The following is a 20,331-nucleotide window of genomic DNA, read 5'->3' as shown; positions in this document are numbered from 1 at the left end:
GGAGAGGGCGGACACGGGGAAGGGAGCAGTTCGTTGGGGCAAATATTTAGCCATGCAGAGCGGGGCGCAGCTCTCAGCTGGTCTCGGCGGCGGGCAGGGCGCTTTCCAAGAACCACCCGAAATGCTCCCCGGGAGCCTCCCGGCTGTCGGCCAGCCACTTGGCACTGACCCTGCTGGCCTGGTGTCCTGCTGTCACTCTGGGCGCAAGGCCTGGATGGAGACCGCGGAGCGCCAAGCCCCCTGGCCTGGTCTGGCCTTGTGCCTCTTCCTCTGCTCCCTCCCCCCACTAGTCCCCGTGCGCTCTAGTCCCCGCAGGCGTCTGGGAACCCAGTTCCCCCAGCCCTGGGGAGCCCTTGCCAACCTCTGGCCTGGCTCAGCTGCTCCAGCCTGCAGGCCCTCCCGTCGAGGCTTCCGGCCTCAGGACACTGCTCCCCTGCCTCCCCACACAGGCCCATTCCAGACCTTGGCCCCAGCCAGGGGTTCCTGGCTCCCACAACCCCCGCACCTCATTCGCTTCCCTTCTTAGCCCCCACGAGGTCTCTGAGCCTCGTCCTCTGTGGCACTGTCCCCCTGCCTCTCGCCCCGCCCCCACCCCAGCACCCAGTACTCACTCTCCTCATCCCCACCCCTCTCTCGGGACGGGTCAGGCAGCCGCGCGGGCAGGGGACAGGTCCCGAGTTGGCCAGCACGGGGGCTCTGCTCTTAGAAATTCAGTGGTAAGGGGGCTGGAGGAATTCCTTCCAGGAAAAAAGCTGGTCTCAGGACCCTGACTGACTACCCTTCTCTTAGATTGAGCCTTTGGCATCTCTCCCTTCCCTCGCTGCCGGGCCCTCCTCGCCCCCCCTCCCCAAGTGACCCCGCCCAGCAGGCCCTGCCCAGGCTGCTGCCACCGACCCACAGGCCCCGGGTCCGCACCCCAGGCTGGCGGCAGGGCTGTCCTGACAGCAGGGACGGCCGGCCAGCTGGTTCCCTTCAGGGGCACGCGCCTCCCCCTGCACCCACCCCTGTAACCCGAGCCGCTCATAGCGCCTCCCCGCGCAGCCCCACTGGGCCCTAGGCCCCGACAGCGAGTCCGCAGGCGCCATGGGCCTCGGGGCCTGCATGTCCTTGGCGGCGTCGGGGGCCCGAGCCCAGGCTCGCCGGCTGGAAGCTGTGCTGGGCGCCGTGTGCCTGCTGCCAGTGCTCCTGCTGCTGGCCCGGCTCGGGGCCCCTGCGGCCCGGCTGGGGGCCAGCGCAGCGCAGGTGAGAGCGGGTGGGGACGGGCAGAGGGGTGGGCGGTCGGGGGTCCAAGAGCCTGCGTGTCACCAGTGGGGGTGGGGGGAAGGGGGAGGGGGAAGCCCGCATCAGGCCTCCAGCTCCGCCCACTCCAACCTGGCCTGTGGTCAGTAACCTTTTTTTTTCTTGGCCGTAAAAGCAGCACACCGGCTGGGGTAGAAAACCTGAAAGCGCAGAAAGACCAAAGGAGGCAATTTCAACACTCCCTGAACCACGCACCCGCCCCGTTTTCTTTAGTTCTTTTTCCGAGTGTTTTCAGACGTGGGGATGATCCCCACGAGTACTCGCTTTCCTTGAAGGGAGACATCGCCGCACCCTACCCCGCGGGTGTCTTCGCCACTCCAGGACCCGGTCCTCTGCCCCTCCAGGCGCCCCGCAGACGCCGCTACACGCTGACCCCCGCCAGGCTGCGCTGGGATCACTTCAACCTCACCTACAGGTGTGACGGCGGCCCAGGGTGGTGGCGGCAGGGGAGCGTGCCCCAGCCTGGCCGCCACCCTTGACTTTAAGCCCCATCCCAGGATCCTCTCTTTCCCACGGAACCTGCTGAGCCCCAGTGAGACCCGGCGGGGCCTGGCCACCGCCTTCCGCATGTGGAGCGACGTGTCCCCCTTCAGCTTCCGAGAGGTGGCCCCTGAGCAGCCCAGCGACCTCCGCATAGGTGGGCGCCGTGCCCCCGCCCCCGCCTGGCCCCGCGGCCCCCTCTCAGCCCTGTGCTCCCCCAGGCTTCTACCCGGTCAACCACACGGATTGCCTGGTCTCCGCACTGCACCACTGCTTCGATGGCCCAACAGGCGAGCTGGCTCACGCCTTCTTCCCCCCGCACGGGGGCATCCACTTTGATGACAGCGAATACTGGATCCTGGGCCCCACGCGCTACAGCTGGAAGAAAGGTGATGGCCTGGCCTCCTCCGGGGCCTTCTGTCCTGCGGTGGCCACAGTGGGAGGGCTCTGGGGATGGTGGCTGTGATTCAGGTTCAAGTAGGCAGGAAGGGGGAGGCTGGGAGGCCATAGGCCTGGGTTCAGGAGCCCTGAGCACACCACCCCCCCCTGCCCCCACCCCCTGCTGCTGGAGCCGGAGTTGGAGCTACATTCCTGGGGACCGAGCTCACTGCCTCTGCTGGCCTGGAACATTCTTATCTTCCCGTGGCTGTGCCGAGGGAGGCTCCGTGGCCGCACTGCAGCAGATGTGGCCACGGCAAGCAAGGCTGGCGGGCAGAGTGGGGAGGGCTGGGCCAGGGTTTGAGGGGCTGACCTGCGGGACCCGCAGGAGTTTGGCTCACCGACCTGGTGCACGTGGCGGCCCACGAGATTGGCCACGCGCTGGGCCTGATGCACTCGCAGCATGGCCGGGCGCTCATGCACCTCAACGCCACTCTGCGTGGCTGGAAGACGCTGTCGCAGGACGAGCTCTGGGGGCTGCACCGACTCTACGGTGAGTGCTGCACGCTGGGCGGGCTGGCGCGGCTGCCGGCAGCCCTAAGGCCGGGTCCCCCTGCCGCAGGCTGCCTGGACCGGCTGTTCGTGTGCGCGTCATGGGCTCGGAGAGGGTTCTGTGACACCCGCCGGAGGCTTATGAAGAGGCTGTGCCCCAGCAGCTGTGACTTCTGCTACGGTGAGGCCGGGTCCCCGCTCCGGGTGTGGCTCTGGTGGGAGACGGGGACACTGACGTGGCCCTCTCTGATCCCGGCCCCTCCCACGGCCGAGCAGAGTTTCCCTTCCCCACGGTGGCCGCCACCGCACCACCACCCAGGACCAAGACCAGGCTGGTGCCTGAGGGCCGGAACGTGACCTTCCGCTGTGGCCAGAAGATCCTCCACAAGAAAGGCAAAGTGTAGTGAGTGGCCCTGTCCCATGAGCCCCTGGGGGGGGGCTGCGGGGGCTCGGGACCCTGCCCAGCCCTCCCCCCTCCCCGCAGCTGGTACAAGGACCAGGAGCCCCTGGAGTTCTCCTACCCCGGCTACCTGGCGCTGGGCGAGGCGCATCTGAGCATCATCGCCAACGCCATCAACGAGGGCACGTACACGTGCGTGGTGCGCCGGCGGCAGCGCGTGCTCAGCACCTACTCCTGGCGAGTCCGAGTGCGGGGCTGAGGCCGTGCGGGCTGAGGCCGCTGATAAAGCACTTTCTCTCTCAAGTCTGCGCGCCCTTTCTTGGGAGGGAGGGCAGCTGACCTTGGGCCATGCGGGGGCGGGGGGGGGGGAGCGCTCAGCCTGTGCTCAGCTTGATGTGGGGGGCCTGGGGCCAGGACACCCCAATTTCCCCACAGTTCCTTGCGGTGAGGATGCAGTCCTCAGAGGCCAAGACCCAGGAGGGTTTTTCTTGGCTGGTCCTGGAGAAATGGGGTAAACCACGGCCCGAATGTAAATAGCACCCCCAAGAGCAGGCTGAGCCTGAGGAGCCCGGGGCCGTGGGTGCGTCTTGGGTTTGCTCGGGGATGGCTGAGGCGGGAAGGCTGAGAAGGGCAGGCCGCTGTGCCCTGCAAGGCCTCCAAAGGGACTGGGATGGGGGTTGGGGCAAGGGAGGCCCAGGAGCGAGCGAGCGCCTAGACAGGAGTCGGGGGAGGCTGGTGGTGCCAGCAGAAGGGACAGCGTGGGGCAGGTGGTGCCCCAGGCGGTGGCAAGCACCCCCTCTCCCCTGCCAGAGCGACGCCCTGTCCAGCCCTGTCCAGTGAGACAGGGAGCTGGAGACCTGGCAGGCCAGGAAGAACCCGGCCAACATGGGGTCAGAAGCCACCCTTCTCCTCCCATCCTCCTCCCAGAGAACGCGGGCCTGAGGCCCCTCCAGGCAGCACAAGGGCAGGACTAGTCCGCCAGGGGCCAGCTGTGGAAAAGACATACCAGAGCTTTCCTCCAAGAATATTTTACTACGTCTTAAAACGTGTTAACAACCTGGTACAAAACCCACTGTAGCCAAGAGCTCTGGGGGGCCTGGGGCCACGGATGCCCTGAGGGGCAGGAAGGTGGAAAGCAAGAGCCTGAAGACTGAAAGTAGAAAAATCCCCGCCCTCCGCACCCCTCCATTCCACGTCAAAGCCAGTACCCTAGTGGCGCAGCCGCCAGCGGGGACCACGCGGGTCTGTGTGCTGCGGGCATGCTGTCCGCACCGGCCATCCAGGGACGCCCGCCCACTCCTTGCAGGGCAAGTCTGACACATCTGAAAAAATACAGCCTTCCCTTCCACAACAAGGAAAATGTGATTTAATTCTACAAATTTACAAGCCAAGATAAAATAAAAATAAAATGTGGAAAAGCAAATGAGACGGGCAGTCTGAGACTGGAGGTGGAGATCCGTGGCCGCGCCGGCCTGCAGCAGCTGCGTCCGCTCAGAGCAGGGCCCGGGTCTGGACCCCCACGCTGCCTCCGGCACCGGCCCTGGTCCCGGCTGAGTCTTGCTGGGCGGACCCCGCGGGGCTGCTGTGGGCTCCGTGCTGAACCTCAGAACTTGAGGCTGAAGCCAGGGCCCGCAGCCGAGGCCCCCTGGTTTGTGGTCGTGAGGTGGAAACCCGTCTCCTTCAGGTCGTCGTCGCCCTGGGGAGCAAGTGGCACCGTGGGGCCCTGGTCGGGCCAGCCCCGCCTCGGGGAGCCCCCACAACACCTTCCCTCCTTTGCCAGCCCTGCCCCTCACCAGCTGGCTGTAGCCCAGGCCTCCCTCTGGGGGCCGTGGGCTCGTGCCACGCTTCACCCTTTGCTGCTCACTCTTGGCGGGCCACGTGGGAAACATCGAGGGGTCGATGGGGAGGGGGGTCTCTCGGAAATACTCATGCTTGAGGCCGTCCTCTGCACTGACTCTCCGCCCAGGGAAGTAGGTCAGGAACCTGGGGGAACAAGAGCAGTTGGCACCCAGCACAGGGGCGGGAGGGGGCACGGGGGGGGGGCCACAGGTTCACACACTTGTTCATGAGGTCGAAGCCCTGGTCTGAGAGCAGGGCCCCAAAGCGTTTGCGGAGATTGTTATAGGGATATTCAGTGAAGGTCATCTTCTTGACCGCGGGGAGGTCGTTGTAGCCAGGCCAGATTTTCTCACTGGGGGTCCCCAGGTCCTGAGGGTGAGAGAGACAAGAAGGTCTCAGAACGGCCACAGCCGGCAGGCGGGCGCCCTCCAGGCGGGACACAGACGCACCTTAAACACTTTGTTGATCTGATCGATCTCCGACTTCCCAGGGAACAGCGGCTTCTGGGTCAGCAGCTCCCCAAAGATGCAGCCCACCGACCACATGTCCACAGCCGTGGAGTACTCCTGGGAGGCCAGGGCACGCTCAGGGCGCTGGTGGGGCAGCGAGCACGGGCGGGCCCCCAGCCCCCAGCACTCACCTTGGCGCCAAGCAGCAGCTCCGGGGCACGGTACCACAGGGTCACCACGACTGGGGTGTAGGCCTTCAGAGGGGACCCGTATTCCCTCGCCAGCCCGAAGTCCCCGACCTGCAAGGATGGCGGGCGGGCTGTGGGCAGGCCCGAGGCCCGGGGTTGGGCGCGCCGTGGGCTGAGGCGCGGGGGCTCACCTTGAGGATGCCTGCGTGGCTCAGCAGCAGGTTGGACGTCTTGAGGTCCCGGTGCAGGATCCAGTTGTCGTGCAGGTGCTTCACACCGCGCAGCAGCTGGATCATCAGCGTCTTCACCTCCCCTAGAGGGCAGCGGGTCACTGTCCTAGGTCCTGCGCCCGTCTCAGCAGCGACCAGGCTTCGTGGGGTGCGTTCGTCCTGGGAACGCCCCCGGCTCAGCACGCCCCGCCCCCCGCAGCACACAAGCCCTCGGGCGCACGCCGCTCCCGCACACGGTGGGATGGGGTCAGAGCTACGAGGTCAGGGACACCGCCCGCAGCCTGGGCAGCCCAAGGGTGGGATGCTCCTCGTGCGGCACACTAGTCAGAGGGCCACATCCATAGGAGTAACTCAGGGCTGCAGGAGGCCCCGTGCCCGCGGGCCCCACCTGGCAAGAAAGGCTGCTTCATGGTCTCCATCAGGCTCTTGAGGTCGTGCTCCACGTAGTTCATCACGATGTAGATCTTGTCCATGTTGCTGCCCACGACTATTTCCTGAAACACAGAAGCAGGTCTGTGGGTGCCGTGCTCACCCCAGGCCCCCCTCTGCAACCGCTGACCCCCGCGGCAGAGACACGCAGAGACGGCAGGGACCTATGAGGTGTGATGACCAGCAGGGGCCCCCACTTCTCCACAACACAGGGGAGTGTGAGCCACAGGGGCCCTGGGGCGCAGGCCGGAGCGGCGTACCCTGACCGTGACAATGTTGGGGTGCTGCGCCTTCAAGATGGTGTTGATCTCCCGGAGAGATGTGATCGGAAAGCCCTCTTTCTCCTTCTCCATCTTCAGCCGCTTCAAGGCCACAATTTCATCTGAAAACAATTCAAAGACCGGCTGAGAAAACCATCTTCCATTCCACAAACACACAACTGGCTGGAACTTGGGGAGCGCTTCCTGTTGCGTGCTGAGAAGTCTCGTTCTCACTGGGGAGTCCCGCATCACGTCAGCACCAAGAAAAAAAGCCTAGACCTGGTGCCTGACAGAAACAGGCGGCCTATTTCCAGACCAGCTTTTGTCCAAAACAGCTACGGAGGCCTTTTCCCATCCCTCTCCCTACCCCTACTGTGACGTGCCAGGAGACACGGCAAACCTCAACATCCCAACACAGAAACATTCACCAGGGTCTCAGGATTTCAGGTGGCCTCCCTGAGTTTCCAAGACCCAGATGTGGGTGCTGGGGAAGCTTCCGGTCCACGGCTGCCACACCTGCTCAGGTGTTAGCACTCAAAGCCCTGCCCTCTGGAGCCGAGGCATCTGCTGTCACAGCAAGCAGCAGAGCCTCACCGTCAGGCTGACCTCTGGACTCCACAGACACCAAGGAGTCAACTGCTCAGGGGCCCCTGAGTCATTAGCTGGTGTTTGCCAGGTAAGGCGAGGCCATGACCGGATATCTGGGGAGGGAAGACTCCCAGGAGAGCAGAAACTGTGTTCAATGACCTTGACACTGACGGTGCCAAGAGCCAGGATGGCCCAGGCTTGGACCTCAGTCCCTGCAAGCTGGCTGTGGCCGGAGCAGGACGCCCGGCCTCCCTCCCTCCCCAAGCCCACACGCGGGCCAGCAAGGCCGCGCACGACAAACACGCCCGCCAGGCCCGAGAAAGTGCGGTGGGTGCACCCGAGGACAATGCTCCTCAGGAGAAATTCCTTTCCGCCCGAGGACAGGTTCTCCGTGCCACCTAGCTCCTGCCCCACATCTGCCCTCCCCGCCCTTGGGGGACCACTTGAAACTGCACCCACCTGTTTTCTTGTCTTTTGCTCTGTACACCACCCCGTAAGTGCCTTCTTCGATCCTGTTCAGGCACTGGAACTCCTCCACGCTCCGACAACCCTGGAAGGAAGCATGCCCTGAGGACGCAGCAGCCGTGGCCGCGCTCACGCCTGCCTGGAGCCGGTGCTCCAGTCCCTGCCCGGAATGTGTATGGTGGCGGCAGCCCTCCCCCCTTCTTCAGTGAGCACGAGCTCCTGGGTTAAGAAATAAAACCGATGTGGACAAAACCTGGTCCCAGGCACGTCCTTGAGCCAGGCCTGGCCTGCCTGCCCTGCACTAAGGTAACACCAAGGACAACAGCGCCCGTGGCACCACACCACCAAAGCCCCGGCACCTTCCCTCATGGCATGGGTGACCCTGGCAGCAGACGCCCACACCAGGGGCCCCGGGGGTACTCTCCACCCCCAGCCTTGTCCACTGTCAGCAAGACCGAGCCAGTCCCGCAGTGGGGGGACGCCTGACCTGCAGGGCAGGGAGGTACTTGGGAAGCTCCTGTTTGAGTTCAATGGGTGACAAGGCGGGAGAGTCGGGCACAAAGTCGCCTTCGGTCAGGGCGCTGCTCTGCGGAGTGCCCTCGCCAGCTTCTTCCTCCCCTTCCTCACTGTCTCCGGAGTCTCGGTCAAATCGGGACTCTGGAACTTCAAACATTAAACCCAACTGTGGAACCAGAAATAAGCTAGGTCATCGCCCCTCGCGTGCTCTGAGGCGGGGGGACACCGAGTGCGCGTCAGAGTCGCACAGGAGCGACCCCAGATGCTGCACACAGCGGCACATCCCACCACCCCGGACAGAGGGCACTGGGGTCTTGGGGTTCGCCAGCTCAGCCGGGAGCACTGTGAGTTGCTGACTGGAGCCGGGGCTCAAAGGCAGCTCACCCGGAACGCCTGTCAGGCCCTGAGGGCACGGCCCGGCTGCTGGCTACGGCAAAGTGCCGGCCCTGCGGCTGGAACAGAGCTAAGAGGTCGGGGCGGGGGGCACCCCCTGCCGTGTCTAAACCATGGGGATGTTCAGGACGACATTCAGTTAGCGCTGCCCCCGTCAGGGGTGCTGGCCCTCCACGGTCACAACTGGGTCTCTCAGGGAGCCGGCTGCCTGAGCCCCGGGGGCGGGCTGCGCACACAGGACGGTGATCTGCGGGCTTAGCAAGGGTCACGTGCTGAGGGACAGCCGAGGGAAGGACCGCCCAGCGGGGGTGCCGCTCACCGACCAGGACGTGGTTCTCACTCTCCCGCTCCCCATCCTCACTCATCTCGTCCTCGCTCACTTCCTCTGCAAGACAGAGCGGGCGTTTGCTCAGACCTGCAGGGCTACGGCCCCGCGCGGGGCTGGGCTCTGCTTCTTTCTGGGGCTCGTCTGACACTCCGCGAGCACAAACAAGGGTCTGCTTTAGCGAACGGAAAGCAAGAACCACTGTAAGTCATCAATTTTGGGGTCTCATGTGAGTCCCAGATACCAAGGCATTTTCCATTTGGAAATCTTTTAAATTCAGAGTTCAAGTGATTTCTCTGCAGTTCCTAAACACCAAACAAAACCATTGGAACCCTGTGCCCTCCTCACCAGCTGACTGTCCAGACGCGTCCTCGGAGTTGCTCCCTGTCTCCTCTTCCTCCTCCTCTTCCTCCTCCTCCTCTGATTCTTCACTGCTGCTCCCCTCCTCCTCCTCCTCCTCTTCCTCCTCCTCCTCCTCTTCTTCCTCCGAACCCGACCCTGATTCCGCTTCGGGAAGAAAACAGCCGGAAGTGCACAGTACAGACTGGTGGGCCCTCCCCTCGCGGCGGCGGAGCCAGCGGTTACCTGATGAGGACTCGGCCGAGCTGGTTTTCCTTTCACTGTCACTGACGTCTTGTAGGTCGGACAGCAGGTCTCTCTCTTCCATTTTCTCTTCTTTTACTTACGAAACAAACCATCAAAGGTGAATTGGGAAGTGTTTTACAACAAACGAGACCCGATGGCATCTTTCACGAAGAGACTAAGTGTGGTCTGTGTGACACACGGGTCCCCCACAGAGCTGAAAGACCACTCTCAAAGACCCGTAACAAACATCTCCACCGACAAATACAAACATGCTTCACCCAAAGGACGATCCCACCACGTGATACGGGAGTACGCTAGCCTATCCTCTCATTGCACAAAAAAAGCAAGTTCTTGTGCTAACGTATTTGTCAGCGGAGAGCCACGCCATGCTGGCCCCCAGGGAGGCACCGTATGCCCTCACCTGGCTTCCGGCCGTCAGTCAGCTCAAACCTCTCTCGGGGAGGCCGTAGCGGGCTGCGACTCCAGTGGCTTGCCTTCACTTTGTCGCCATAGTCTTCTCTCATCGTTCGGTGATGTGCAGAAACTGGGGCACAAAACACAGGGGGAGGCAGAGCTGGCACTGCCCTCTCTAGCAAGGCCCCATCTCGGTCAGGTCTCACCCGTACGCTTGCTGGTGGGGACACACAACACGTGCTAGTAGCTCTGGCGACAAGAGGCCTGGAGGCCGCGAGCTGTCCCTGAGGACCCATGTGGACCTTCCAGACTCTCCTCCATTGATCAGAAAGGAAGGGGCCACGACCCACCTCTTTGAGCCTGTGCCTGACCATGTGGGCAGCAGACATAGCTGTCCAGCACCAGGCCTGGGAAGGCCCCAGCTGCACACCCTCACCTCACACCTGAAGTGACCGCAGCCTTCCTCGGCGAGGAATTACGCAGTCAGGCTCAACTCCTGAGCCCCACATCCTGTCCCCACTTTGCTCGGACACCGTCCAGAGCACCTCATCCCTCAGTGTGCAGCCCTGAGCTCACCCATGGGAGCAGCACCCCAACTGCGGGGTGTACCCACACGCACCTTCCCTCCGGGCCTCGCGCTCCTTGCGCCGCTCCTCGGCCCGCCGCTCCCGCTCCTTCTGTTCCCGCTGCTCCTTCTGCTGCTCACGCATCTTTCGTTCTCTCTCCCGCTTCCTCTCCAGCTGCTCAAGGCGGTCCCTGCAACAAGCACAGGTCAACTCTCCCCACAAACACAAAGTTTTCTTTTTTACCCCAAGTGCTTTTTGTTCAAATTTAAAAATCGCCCACTTAGGTTATTCAAACCATAAAGGGCTTTTTAAAAGCAGAAGATGTACGTACACACACCCTGACAGCCACAATAAAGCAAGGGGTGCCTGGGTGGCTCAGTCACTTAAGCGTCCGACTCTTGACTTCAGCTCAGATCATGACCTCAGGGTCGTGAGACTGAGCCCTGCGTCGGGCTCTGTGTTCAGCACAGAGTCTCGTCTCCCTCTCTCTGCATCTCCTTGCCCCATTTGTGCGTTCTCTCTCTCAAATAAAATCTTTTTTTTTTTTAAAAACATTTTCATTTACTTGACAGAGAGAGAGAAGCAGACTTCCTGCTGAGCAGGGAGCCCAATGTGGGACTTGATCCCAGGACCTGGGGATCATGACTTGAGATGAAGGCAGAGGCTTCACTGACTAGCTACCCAGGCGCCCATCAAATAAATAAAATCTTAAAAACAAAAACAAAACAAGAATAAAGCAAAACGCTGGCACAATCAGATAACTGCCAGTGAGGAATGAGCCCGCTGCTTCCAGATGCGTGTTCAGCAGACCTGCTAGGTATGGATGACAGCACAGTTTAAATCCACCTTTATCACTAAGTTCTCAGGGGCTACAAGAGGGGGTGGAAGAGTCCACCTGGGGGAGAAGGGGAAGAGCAGCTAGACTTAGGCTTGGGGCCCCATCCGACCCTCCTCACTAGATTCTGTGGCAGACAGACCCGGAGGTGATTCCCCAGCCCAGTCCAGCCTGGTGTGCAAGTCAGCGGGCATGAGCGTGGGACGTGAAGGGCAGTGGGGAAAGCTGCTTTACGAAGGCGGCCAGAGTCATCCGAGTACTGCAGTGTGCGTGGCTGACTGTACCACAAAGCAGCCACACAGTGAAAACTGGCCAGTTGCAGTGAATTTTCATGTCCTAAAGAGTTATGTCCAAATATAAAAGAGGTAATACATTAAAAAAAAAAAAAGGGAGTACCAGTATACACAAACAGAAATGGACACAAACAATGGCGAAAACGGAACAAGGCCCGTGGTCCAGTCACAGGTACTGAACCAGCTTTGGGGCCATCAAAGACATCATGTTACCACTGTGGAAGGCTGGGGTTCTGGGAACTACTCTGTAAGCGCCTGAGTCCACACTGTTGTGAGATAAAAGCTATAACGTAACATGAAGAACCACAGAATTCCATTTTTCATAAATGTATGAAACCGCAACCATCACCCGAGCCCGTTTTAAAACATGCCCAGCCTGACGAGCCGCTCGTACCCACCTGCGGCCCGCTCCTCGCCTGCCCCACGAACCTGCTTGTCTGCTTGGGATTCCATGGATATCCCTTCTGCTTGCTTTGGGTTGCGTCGGCTTTGCTCTTCTGCTTTCTGGGGGTAGAAGCTCGGATGCTGACCTGACAACTTCCTTCTCTGTTATCAGTGCTTAAAAACCAAAACATCTCACTCCACGCACAGCCTCTTCTGCACCACTGACTTTGGGCACACTGCTTGTTTCCATTCAGTTCAACATGTTTTCTTTTCTTTCCTTTTTTTCCAGGAGGCTCCATGTTCAGTGAGGCGCCCAACGCAGGGCTTGAACTCATGACCCTGAGATCAAGACCCAAGTCGAGATCAAGTCGGACGCTTAACTGACTGAGCTACCCAGGCACCCCTTTCCTTTTAATTTCTTCTTTGGACCACAGGTTATTCGGAAAAGGACCGCTGGAGTGTGTACCCTGCAGCCGTGGTGGACGCTTTATGCCAGGTCAGTGAGACTGAGCCGGGGCGGGCTATTTTCCAGATGTTTTATATCCTTGTCTCTAGTTGTTCTGTCAACGACGACAACGTGGTACGGAAATTTCCAACTAGCGTCGATGAACTGCCTGTTTCCCTTTTAGCTGTCAGGCACGTACACATTCGCCAGCGCCACTTCTGCTGTGTGGACCCTTCTGTCTGTGGGAAGCCCCGTCGGTGCCGCTCTGACTTCTGTCAGGTAACTCTGATGTCTCGCCGGAGCCACTTGTGCTCAGCAGCTGCTATGGGTGTGGGACGTCTTTGTCCATACGTTTACTTTTGACCTATTTTTGTCCCGGACTAAGAGGTTCTCCTCACAGACAACATACTAGATCTTGCTTTGCTATCAAAGAACCTCTCCTCTGGGGTATAGAAACCACTCCATGTTTCACGTAATTACGTATTTGGCTGAATTTACTTCTTGTTGCTGTTGTTTTAAATTTTGTGTCTTCTGTCTTTTTGGGTCCTGTTTCTCCGTTTTTGGTTTTAAATACAGATTTTTAGAACAGCACGTTAATTCCTCTGTTCGTATTACTCTGTCAGTTATTTTCTTAGGGCTGCTCTAGCACGGGCAGCATGGACCTTACCAGATTACTACTTACTTCATTCCAGTGAGTGCGGCTCTGCTCTGACAGAGCTCCCGCCCTCCCTTCTTTGTGCAGCCTACACACGCTACGTCACGACGTACATTTTAACAATCACTGTTTTACGCAATTGTGTGTCTCTTATAGAAATTAAGAGAAAACGTGCGAAGAAACATTTACGGATTCTGTTATGTTAACCTGAGCCTTTACTATCTCCAGTGCTCATCTTTTCTTCCCGAATTGGATGCCTTCTGCTGTCATTTCCACGCAACAAGAAGGTCTTCCCTGAGTATTTAGGGCGGGTCTTGCTAAAAATGAATCCCACCAGTTCACCCTCATTCCTGAGCCCTCACTTTCAGAGAACAGTTTTGCTGGATACAGAATTCCTGGTTGCCAGGTTTCTTTCGGCAGTGGGACCATGCCATTCCACCACCTTCTGCCCCCGCTGATTCTGAGAAGTCAGCCGCCAATCACACTGAAGGCCCCCCTTCTGCGTAGATTTTTTTCTCCTGCTGCCTTTCAAGATTTTCCCTTTGGCTTTCACCAGTTTTACTGTGATGTGACTTTATCCTTATGTGGGGTACTGAGCTTCTTGGACGTGTAGATAAATGTTTTTCATCAAATCTGGGAAATTTTCAGACATTATTTTAAAAAATCTTTGTGCTGCTTCCCTCTTCTCTCCTGGGGCTGCCCATTACATGGATGTGGGAACAACGCATGCTGTCCCATAGATTGTTCAGACTCTGTTCATCTTTTGTCAATTCTCTCCACTCTTCAGAAAGCATAATTTCTGTTGCTCCGTTTCAAATTCCTTACTAATGTGAAACACTTGCTTTCTACTGATGTTTTTCTTCCTTAACCCTTTCCTATTTATGTCTCAAAACTTTTTGTTGAAAATTGGACATACTTCAGGGGCACTCTAACAAAATCTTTTTTTTTTTTTTTTTTTTTGATTTATTTGACAGAGAGAGAGAGCACAAGCAGGGGGAGCAGCAGGCAGAGAGAGAGGGAGAAGCAGTCTCCCCACTGACCAAGGAGTCTGACACAGACCTTGATCCCAGGACCCTGGGATCATGACCTGAGCCGAAGGCAGACGCTTAACCGACTAATCGACCCAGGCGCCCCCTCAACAAAATCTTAAAAAAAAGGAAGAAGAAGAAGAAAAAAGAAAATTGGACATTTCAGATAACATATGTAGCAACTTTGGATTCACTTTTTCCTCTCCGTTCCTGCTGTTTGGTGACATGCCATGCTAAATCTGTGAACTCTGTCTCCCGTCTAGAGTGCAGCCACTACTGATTTTTTTCCCCATACGTTTTTATTTTCAAGCTTGGCTTCCTCGGAGCCACCACTGTGTGTGCACAGCTGCCAGCCCACCCTAAACAGAGTCAACACAGGGCCTGGCAAACGTGGGTGTTGCACATGCCAGCAGTGAACCTGGACACAAAGCTCTGCTCGCCTCGTGATCTCAGACCTTTACCTGAAGACTCAGATCCTCCCACACCATCTTCACGAGAGAACGCAGGCTCTTGTCACACCTTCTTCAGTCAGCCCTTCGGCCTTGGCTGCTGGGAATGTTGGCAACATCTACCCTCCTACTTCTCCCTCCCTTGTAGCAGGCCAGCCACCAAGCTTTCTTTGGAAATGACCTCAATATACAGAGGTGGCCCTACTGTCCACACCTGGCCCATGTGAACGGATCTGGAGCTAAACAGATGCTTTCTCCTGGGAATCTAAGCCCACAGAGGTGTACTTGGAGACAAATGTCTAAGAGCCTGGTGTCTCAGCTCCCAGGCTTTAGGATTTCCTTTTGTTTTATTTGAAAGAACTACAGTCTATTTCTGCAGTCTACAGTCTATTAAAGAACCCTAAGCAATGTATTTCCTTAGTTTTCCTGGCTTAGGCCACCAAGAACAGAGCGTGGTACAGAGCATGCATTACTTGCCCAGTAATCCCCCTAAACTAGACTTCTCTTGGGTGCAGATTCTGTCAGAACGTCTATACGTGCACTGGGCTATCTCCGAAGGAGGCTTACTAGGACTCGAACACAGTACTCCCCTTCCTGTCATGAGGCATGCCCCATCCTGATGCACCGAACTCAGAGGTATTTACAGTCCCTCCTCCCCTTTACCTGTCATCAGCTGAAAGGCCTAGGAAGATCACTTCTCCCTCCCTTTTTTCCCTCTCCACTGTTAGGTGTTTGTCCCCAAAATTTCATTCCGTGTGTCTGAATTCCTATCTCAGACCAGCTCCTGCCAGTAATGCCCCTTCCTTCAGGTCCACATTACACTCTTATGCGGGGTCTCAAGAACTGCTGGCATGGCCTGGCTCCTGAGTACCTCCCCCAGAAGCCTCCACCTGGAGAAACTGACACACAGACTTCCACTCTCTTCATTATCTTTTCTCAGGAAGATTCACACCCATTTTTGTCTTCAAGATGCAGTGAAAACTCAATCCCTTCTGGACAAATCTCTTGGTTAACACCACTGCATATTTACTGACTCTGGGCCCACAAACCACTTCTGCATCACATCTGTGTTATGCTGTTGGGTTACTATGTGTTAAGATGGTCTCTTCTGGGGGCTCCCGGGTGGCTCAGTCATTAAGCTTCTGCGTTTGGCTCAGGTAATGATCTCAGGGTCCTGGGATCGAGCCCCACATCGGGCTCCCCGCTCAGCGGGAAGCCTGCTTCTCCCTCTCCCACTCCCCCTGCTTGTGCTTCCTCTCTCGCTGCGTCTCTCTCTGTCAAATAAATAAAATCTTAAAAAAAAAAAAAGATGGTCTCTTCTGCCACTCTGACGGGCTGCTGGCCCCAGGAGCGCTCCACTCCGTTCAGGATCTTTAGCAAACTGTGCTCACTCACCTCTCCCTTCTGGAGTGTTCCCGGGCCATCTCCCTCCTCTTCTGCCTCTCCCACTCTCTGCGAGCCTTATCCTGCTCCTCTCGGTGTCGTTTCCGGCGCTCATGCTCTCGCTCTTTTTCCTTCGCTCTAGCGTGCTTCCCTAAGGAGAAAGAGTGTCAAGCAAAGGGGCCCAACTCCCAAAACTTAATTTGCAGATACCCAGTGAAGAAGAGAATAAATAATTAATGACCTAAATGCTCCATATCAGAGAAGAATAATGTGGTTACCACTGAATACAATTGTAACTTCATCCTGTCTTTCAACTTTCTGTATTAAACTATGACTGAACTATAGCTGACCCCTGAACAACACAGGGCAGGGGCACTGGCACCCCGGCGCAGCTGGAAATCCAAGGATAATTATGAATCCTGAACACTCAACTAACAGCCTACTGTTCATCAGAAGTTTTACTGACAACATAGCCTAGTGATTATCTGTTGTGTCATGTGTTCCCTACTGTACTCTTTCAACCACGTAAGCTACAGAAAAGAAACTACCGTTAGAAGAATTAGAAGGAAGTGAAAGTGTGTTTACGGCCCTGTCCTGCATTTACCAGAAAACACCCTTGTGAAAGCAGACCATGGAGTTCCAGCCTGTGTTGTTCAAGGGTCAGCTGTACACTGGTTTCATAATTAAAAAACACCACCACCGCCATCATCCATAAAGAACACAGGGCACAGTGCAGCTCCTGCTGGTGGGTTTCCGTCTCCTGTGACAGAACCATGTTTCTCAACTGCATTTACAACAATGAGATTTAAACCCAGGCGCCAGGCCACATTTCCCAACACCCCTAAGAACCTCTCAATAGTGGCAGAAGATCAAACCCATTTGGACTTCATCAAGCATCTTTTTTTCCCCTTCAGTTAATTCAAATTCAACACTGAATTGCTATAAAAATTGCATATAAATCCCCTAATATTTACTAAGACAATATTACCTTTAGAAAAACTAACCCACAACAATGTAACAAGGGGAAAATAACACCAGATGGGAAATGAAACCGCTATTCAGAATGATCTACAATAAGTTTATGCTTTCAGCTAAAATTTTACTTTCTTTTCTCTTTCAATTGTGCTCTGGAGAAGGTAGCAGGTCATGACATAGGAAACAGACCACACCCGAACATGAATCCAAAAAATAAATTAAATTAAATTAAATTAAGCTTCTGTACCCCCTTCTGCTGAATGGCTGCGATGCCTACGTTTCTCTTTCCTCTTTTCATCTTTCCTGTGATGAGCCTTTTCTTTCCGAGACATTTGCTGCGGTGGTTTGATAGCCAAAGAATCATCTTCCTCTCCTCTGAAATACACAACAGCATCACATCATGCTAGAGAGAGTAATGCAAGGAGCATCAGGGCACTGTGGAGCTTCTCCAACCCAGAAAAATGCAGGGTTCAGAACACAAAAAAGTTCAACGTGAACCATCATTTTAAACATTGTTAACTATGAAACTTAAGCCAAAACTGCTTATCCAATACAGACTCAGATCAAACGTATAAGTGAAAAATCAACATCTATGTGGTACAATGCCTCTCTTGGAAACTTTAGGGGGCGAAGGACATGTTCATTACCCTGATCATAATTGCTAAGTAGGTACAAATATGTCAAACTGCACGATTCATATATATATATATATATATATATATGCAGTTTGTCATTTATACATCAATAAAGCTGTTAAAAAAAGAAAAGGTACCACAATTTTAATAAAACTTAATGACCCTAAAGGTCCCTCAACAACAGCTTCAGCTGCATGTATGAATGAAACCCCCGGAGACTTCTTGATCTATGTCTCTGTGCCTTAGTTTCTGGTTAGGTTGGCTTTAATTATTTGATACTGGATAACTGAGTGCTGATGACGACTATGAGAAGGAATCAAGTGGTGCAGGGAAAAATGTTAGAACACACAGGCCTGGGTAGGACCATTTCTGCTTACCGGCCTTGCCCAATACCCTTCAGTACTCTAGTGTGGTTCACTTGTGCACAATTTTAGGCTATGATTTTACTAACCATCAAAAGCACACAGCACAATTACTTAGATGTCGTTTGTGTGGGGCACCTGGGTGGCTCAGCTGGTTAAGCATCTGCCTGCAGCTCAGGTCATGATCTTAGGATCCTGGGACTGAGACCCGCGTCGAGCTCCCTGCTCAGCGGAGAGTCTGCTTCTCTCTCTCCCTCTGCCCCTCCCCCTGCTCTTGCATGTGTGTGCGCTCTGTCTCAAAAAAATAAATAAAAATCCTTAAAAATAAGTAAAATGAACGAATGAAGTTTGTGAATGGTGCGGACTTAACTGAAGGATCATTGCAAGGAAAGGGATATACACTCATTCAATTTTCATAAGAGGGGTGAGGTGGCAAGTGATAACACACAGAGTCCACTTCAACTGTGAGGTAAACCTGAAGTCATGACTACAAACGTTTTCAAAGTAACGTGGAGAAAGGCCAGACAGGACCCCAGCTATGCGGTGGGACCCAGCCGGCCTTCACAGTGAAGCACATGTGCAGCCTAGACGCTCTCCCTCACTGTACACCTCGCCCCCACCTGTCTTCCATGGAGTCCTCTCTTCTGTATGGTGAATTCCGTATTGTAATCTCCATGCGGTGGTCCCTCAGCTCCCCCTCCTCAAGGGAATCCCGCTTGGAATCCCGGTCATCAGACTAAGAAGCAAGGAGAAAGTCATTTTCCTCACAGGTAAGTGTCTTTTTAATGATAATTAAACCTTGCCAAGATCCAAAAACAAAGTTTCACATATGCTTTGAATGGGCCAATGTTACGAAATAAAAAAACTTTCACTCAAATCACATGATGCTAAAATTAAAATTCTCTGTAAACTCAGAACCTGAGATGAAGAATTTAAAACCAGCATATAGGACAAGGAATATTAGACTCTATGCCAAGTATGTTAGTTGTTTATATAAGCCGAAATTGAGCCTTGAAGTATATTTTATGCCAGATACTTCGTGATATTTCACAAATAGTTAAGAAGGGTCAGCGACTAATATTATCGTAAGAGGTACTTTTGCCAGTATCCCTTTCAAAATCACCAAAAGTTTCTCTGAATATGTTATTATGCAAACCAAAAAAGGAAAAGATAAAACATTAATATTAACCTCAGTGCGACTTCCTACTATACTAAACAGAGGGACGGTGTCACCAACACAAAAATACCCACACGAAAAAATTAGTCCAACTGCACTAATGAATTTAGGCTCAAAGTCCATCCTCCGCGTAGATCCTGCCATCTATACACAGCTGTAGTGTGTTATCAACTTGTCCTCAACGTAAACTGAGTATTTGAATGTTTTTGTTAATTTTTAGAATAGATTTTGGGCTCACCTGCGACATTTGGAAGTACAAAAGAACTTCACCGAAGAAGCGTTGTTCTAATGGAAAAACGAGGGCAAAGAAATTAAATCTCCTTTAAGAAAACCACTTACTTAAAAAACATGGCTTACATTTTTTAAGCGTTTTATCTCTGCTTTCTCCTCTTGTTCCTTCCGTCGTTTCTTTTCCTGAAGAATTTCATCTAAAGTTTTCACTTTCCAAGAGTCCTTTTCATCACCCATTGGAGTTAAAACGCTGCAAAGAGGAAGAGAATCGAAGCTCCGTCAGGACACGGCAGCTCCGGCTCCGGCTCGCGCGCTGCTTCCAAACAAAACCCCGTGCAGGGGAGCGATGCCCGCGCTCAACCCCCTGCCATTCCTGTCATTCGCGCACGGTCCCGGGCGAGTTCCCTCGCCGCCGGTTACCTTTCTGCCAAAGCTAAGAACAGCCCCGCTGGGAGCTACATGAGATCGTCCGTGCAGAGCTCGCAGCTCGCTCGGCGGTCCTCCCCAGCACGGCGTTTGCCGTCAGGAGGGTCGCGGCCCCCATCACAGGGTCCGGGAGCCGGGGTGGGGCACACGACACGGCCGCAGCGCCGGGACCCTCTCCCCCTGGGCTCAGCCGCCGCAAGCCGGGGCTCGGGCCCGACGCCGCCTCAACTCCCGGCTCCGCGCGGAGCGACGAGGCGGGAAGCGACGCCCGGACGCGAAAGATCAGGAAACCGGCAGCGCCCGCCGCTCGTTCCGACCCTCCGCCACTCACCCCTGCACTGCTGCTGCTGCTGCCGCCGCCGCCGCCGCCGCCACCGGTTCCGGAGCCTGAGGAGAAACAGCTCCCGGCGCGCGCCAATAGCGTCGCCACTTCCTGCGTCGGCGCGGGCTGATGACACACGAGGGCGGAGCCCGCCGCCGGCGCGGGACCGAGCGGATCCGGCGCGCGGCCATTACGTCACTTCCGGCCTGGGATTCCCGCGGCGGCTACCCCTCCCGCCGCGTTCGTGGACGGGGCGGGCGCTTACCCTCGCTCCCCGGCTCCCGTCCCTGCCGACCTTCGAGGTTTCAAAGGGCCACAGAGACAGGGAAGAGAACGGAAGACAGACAGGCGTCCACATGAATGGCATTGGAAGTG

The 20,331-nt window shown here is 55.9% G+C and overlaps 2 protein-coding genes across 7 annotated transcripts; one reads left to right on the top strand and one right to left on the bottom strand.

Moving 5' to 3' along the window:
- Nucleotides 1-582: 582 nt before the first annotated feature.
- On the top strand, nt 583-3,412 carry MMP23B (matrix metallopeptidase 23B). 2 transcript variants are annotated; one of them, XM_045803430.2, is made up of 8 exons: nt 583-1,242; nt 1,644-1,714; nt 1,797-1,936; nt 2,001-2,168; nt 2,546-2,710; nt 2,780-2,890; nt 2,986-3,112; nt 3,194-3,412. In XM_045803430.2, exons 1-8 carry the CDS (start codon nt 1,084-1,086, stop codon nt 3,366-3,368), a joined length of 1,116 nt encoding a protein of 371 aa, XP_045659386.1. In that variant the 5' UTR covers nt 583-1,083; the 3' UTR covers nt 3,369-3,412. The 2 variants fall into 2 exon arrangements, with proteins under 2 accessions (XP_045659386.1, XP_045659385.1); XM_045803429.2 differs by having other exon boundaries at nt 602-1,242; nt 1,575-1,714.
- A 138-nt stretch (nt 3,413-3,550) lies between these two features.
- On the bottom strand, nt 3,551-20,105 carry CDK11B (cyclin dependent kinase 11B). Of its 5 annotated transcripts, none has more exons than XM_087858644.1 (20): nt 19,335-19,458; nt 19,216-19,262; nt 18,421-18,536; nt 17,051-17,178; nt 15,841-15,979; nt 10,410-10,546; nt 9,798-9,920; nt 9,377-9,472; nt 9,140-9,298; nt 8,786-8,851; nt 8,045-8,220; nt 7,552-7,642; nt 6,505-6,626; nt 6,204-6,309; nt 5,777-5,898; nt 5,589-5,696; nt 5,398-5,514; nt 5,169-5,317; nt 4,974-5,092; nt 3,551-4,805 (listed from the first exon to the last, which is right to left on the bottom strand). In XM_087858644.1, the coding sequence occupies exons 2-20, from the start codon at nt 19,222-19,224 to the stop codon at nt 4,159-4,161; spliced, it is 2,730 nt and encodes a 909-aa protein (XP_087714770.1). In that variant the 5' UTR covers nt 19,225-19,262; nt 19,335-19,458; the 3' UTR covers nt 3,551-4,158. The 5 variants fall into 5 exon arrangements, with proteins under 5 accessions (XP_087714770.1, XP_087714771.1, XP_087714769.1 ...); XM_087858643.1 differs by lacking the exon at nt 19,216-19,262 and adding an exon at nt 19,966-20,105 and having other exon boundaries at nt 3,781-4,805; nt 9,377-9,466; XM_087858642.1 differs by lacking the exon at nt 19,216-19,262 and adding an exon at nt 19,966-20,104 and having other exon boundaries at nt 3,795-4,805.
- Nucleotides 20,106-20,331: the final 226 nt, after the last annotated feature.

Source organism: Ursus americanus, chromosome 33 (genome assembly GCF_024610735.1).
Source record: "Ursus americanus isolate L20-20 chromosome 33, mUrsAme1.1.p, whole genome shotgun sequence".
In the NCBI taxonomy this organism is placed as follows: domain Eukaryota; kingdom Metazoa; phylum Chordata; class Mammalia; order Carnivora; family Ursidae; genus Ursus; species Ursus americanus.
Note: the sequence above shows the minus strand (reverse complement) of the source record. Positions and strands in the feature narration are given on the sequence as shown.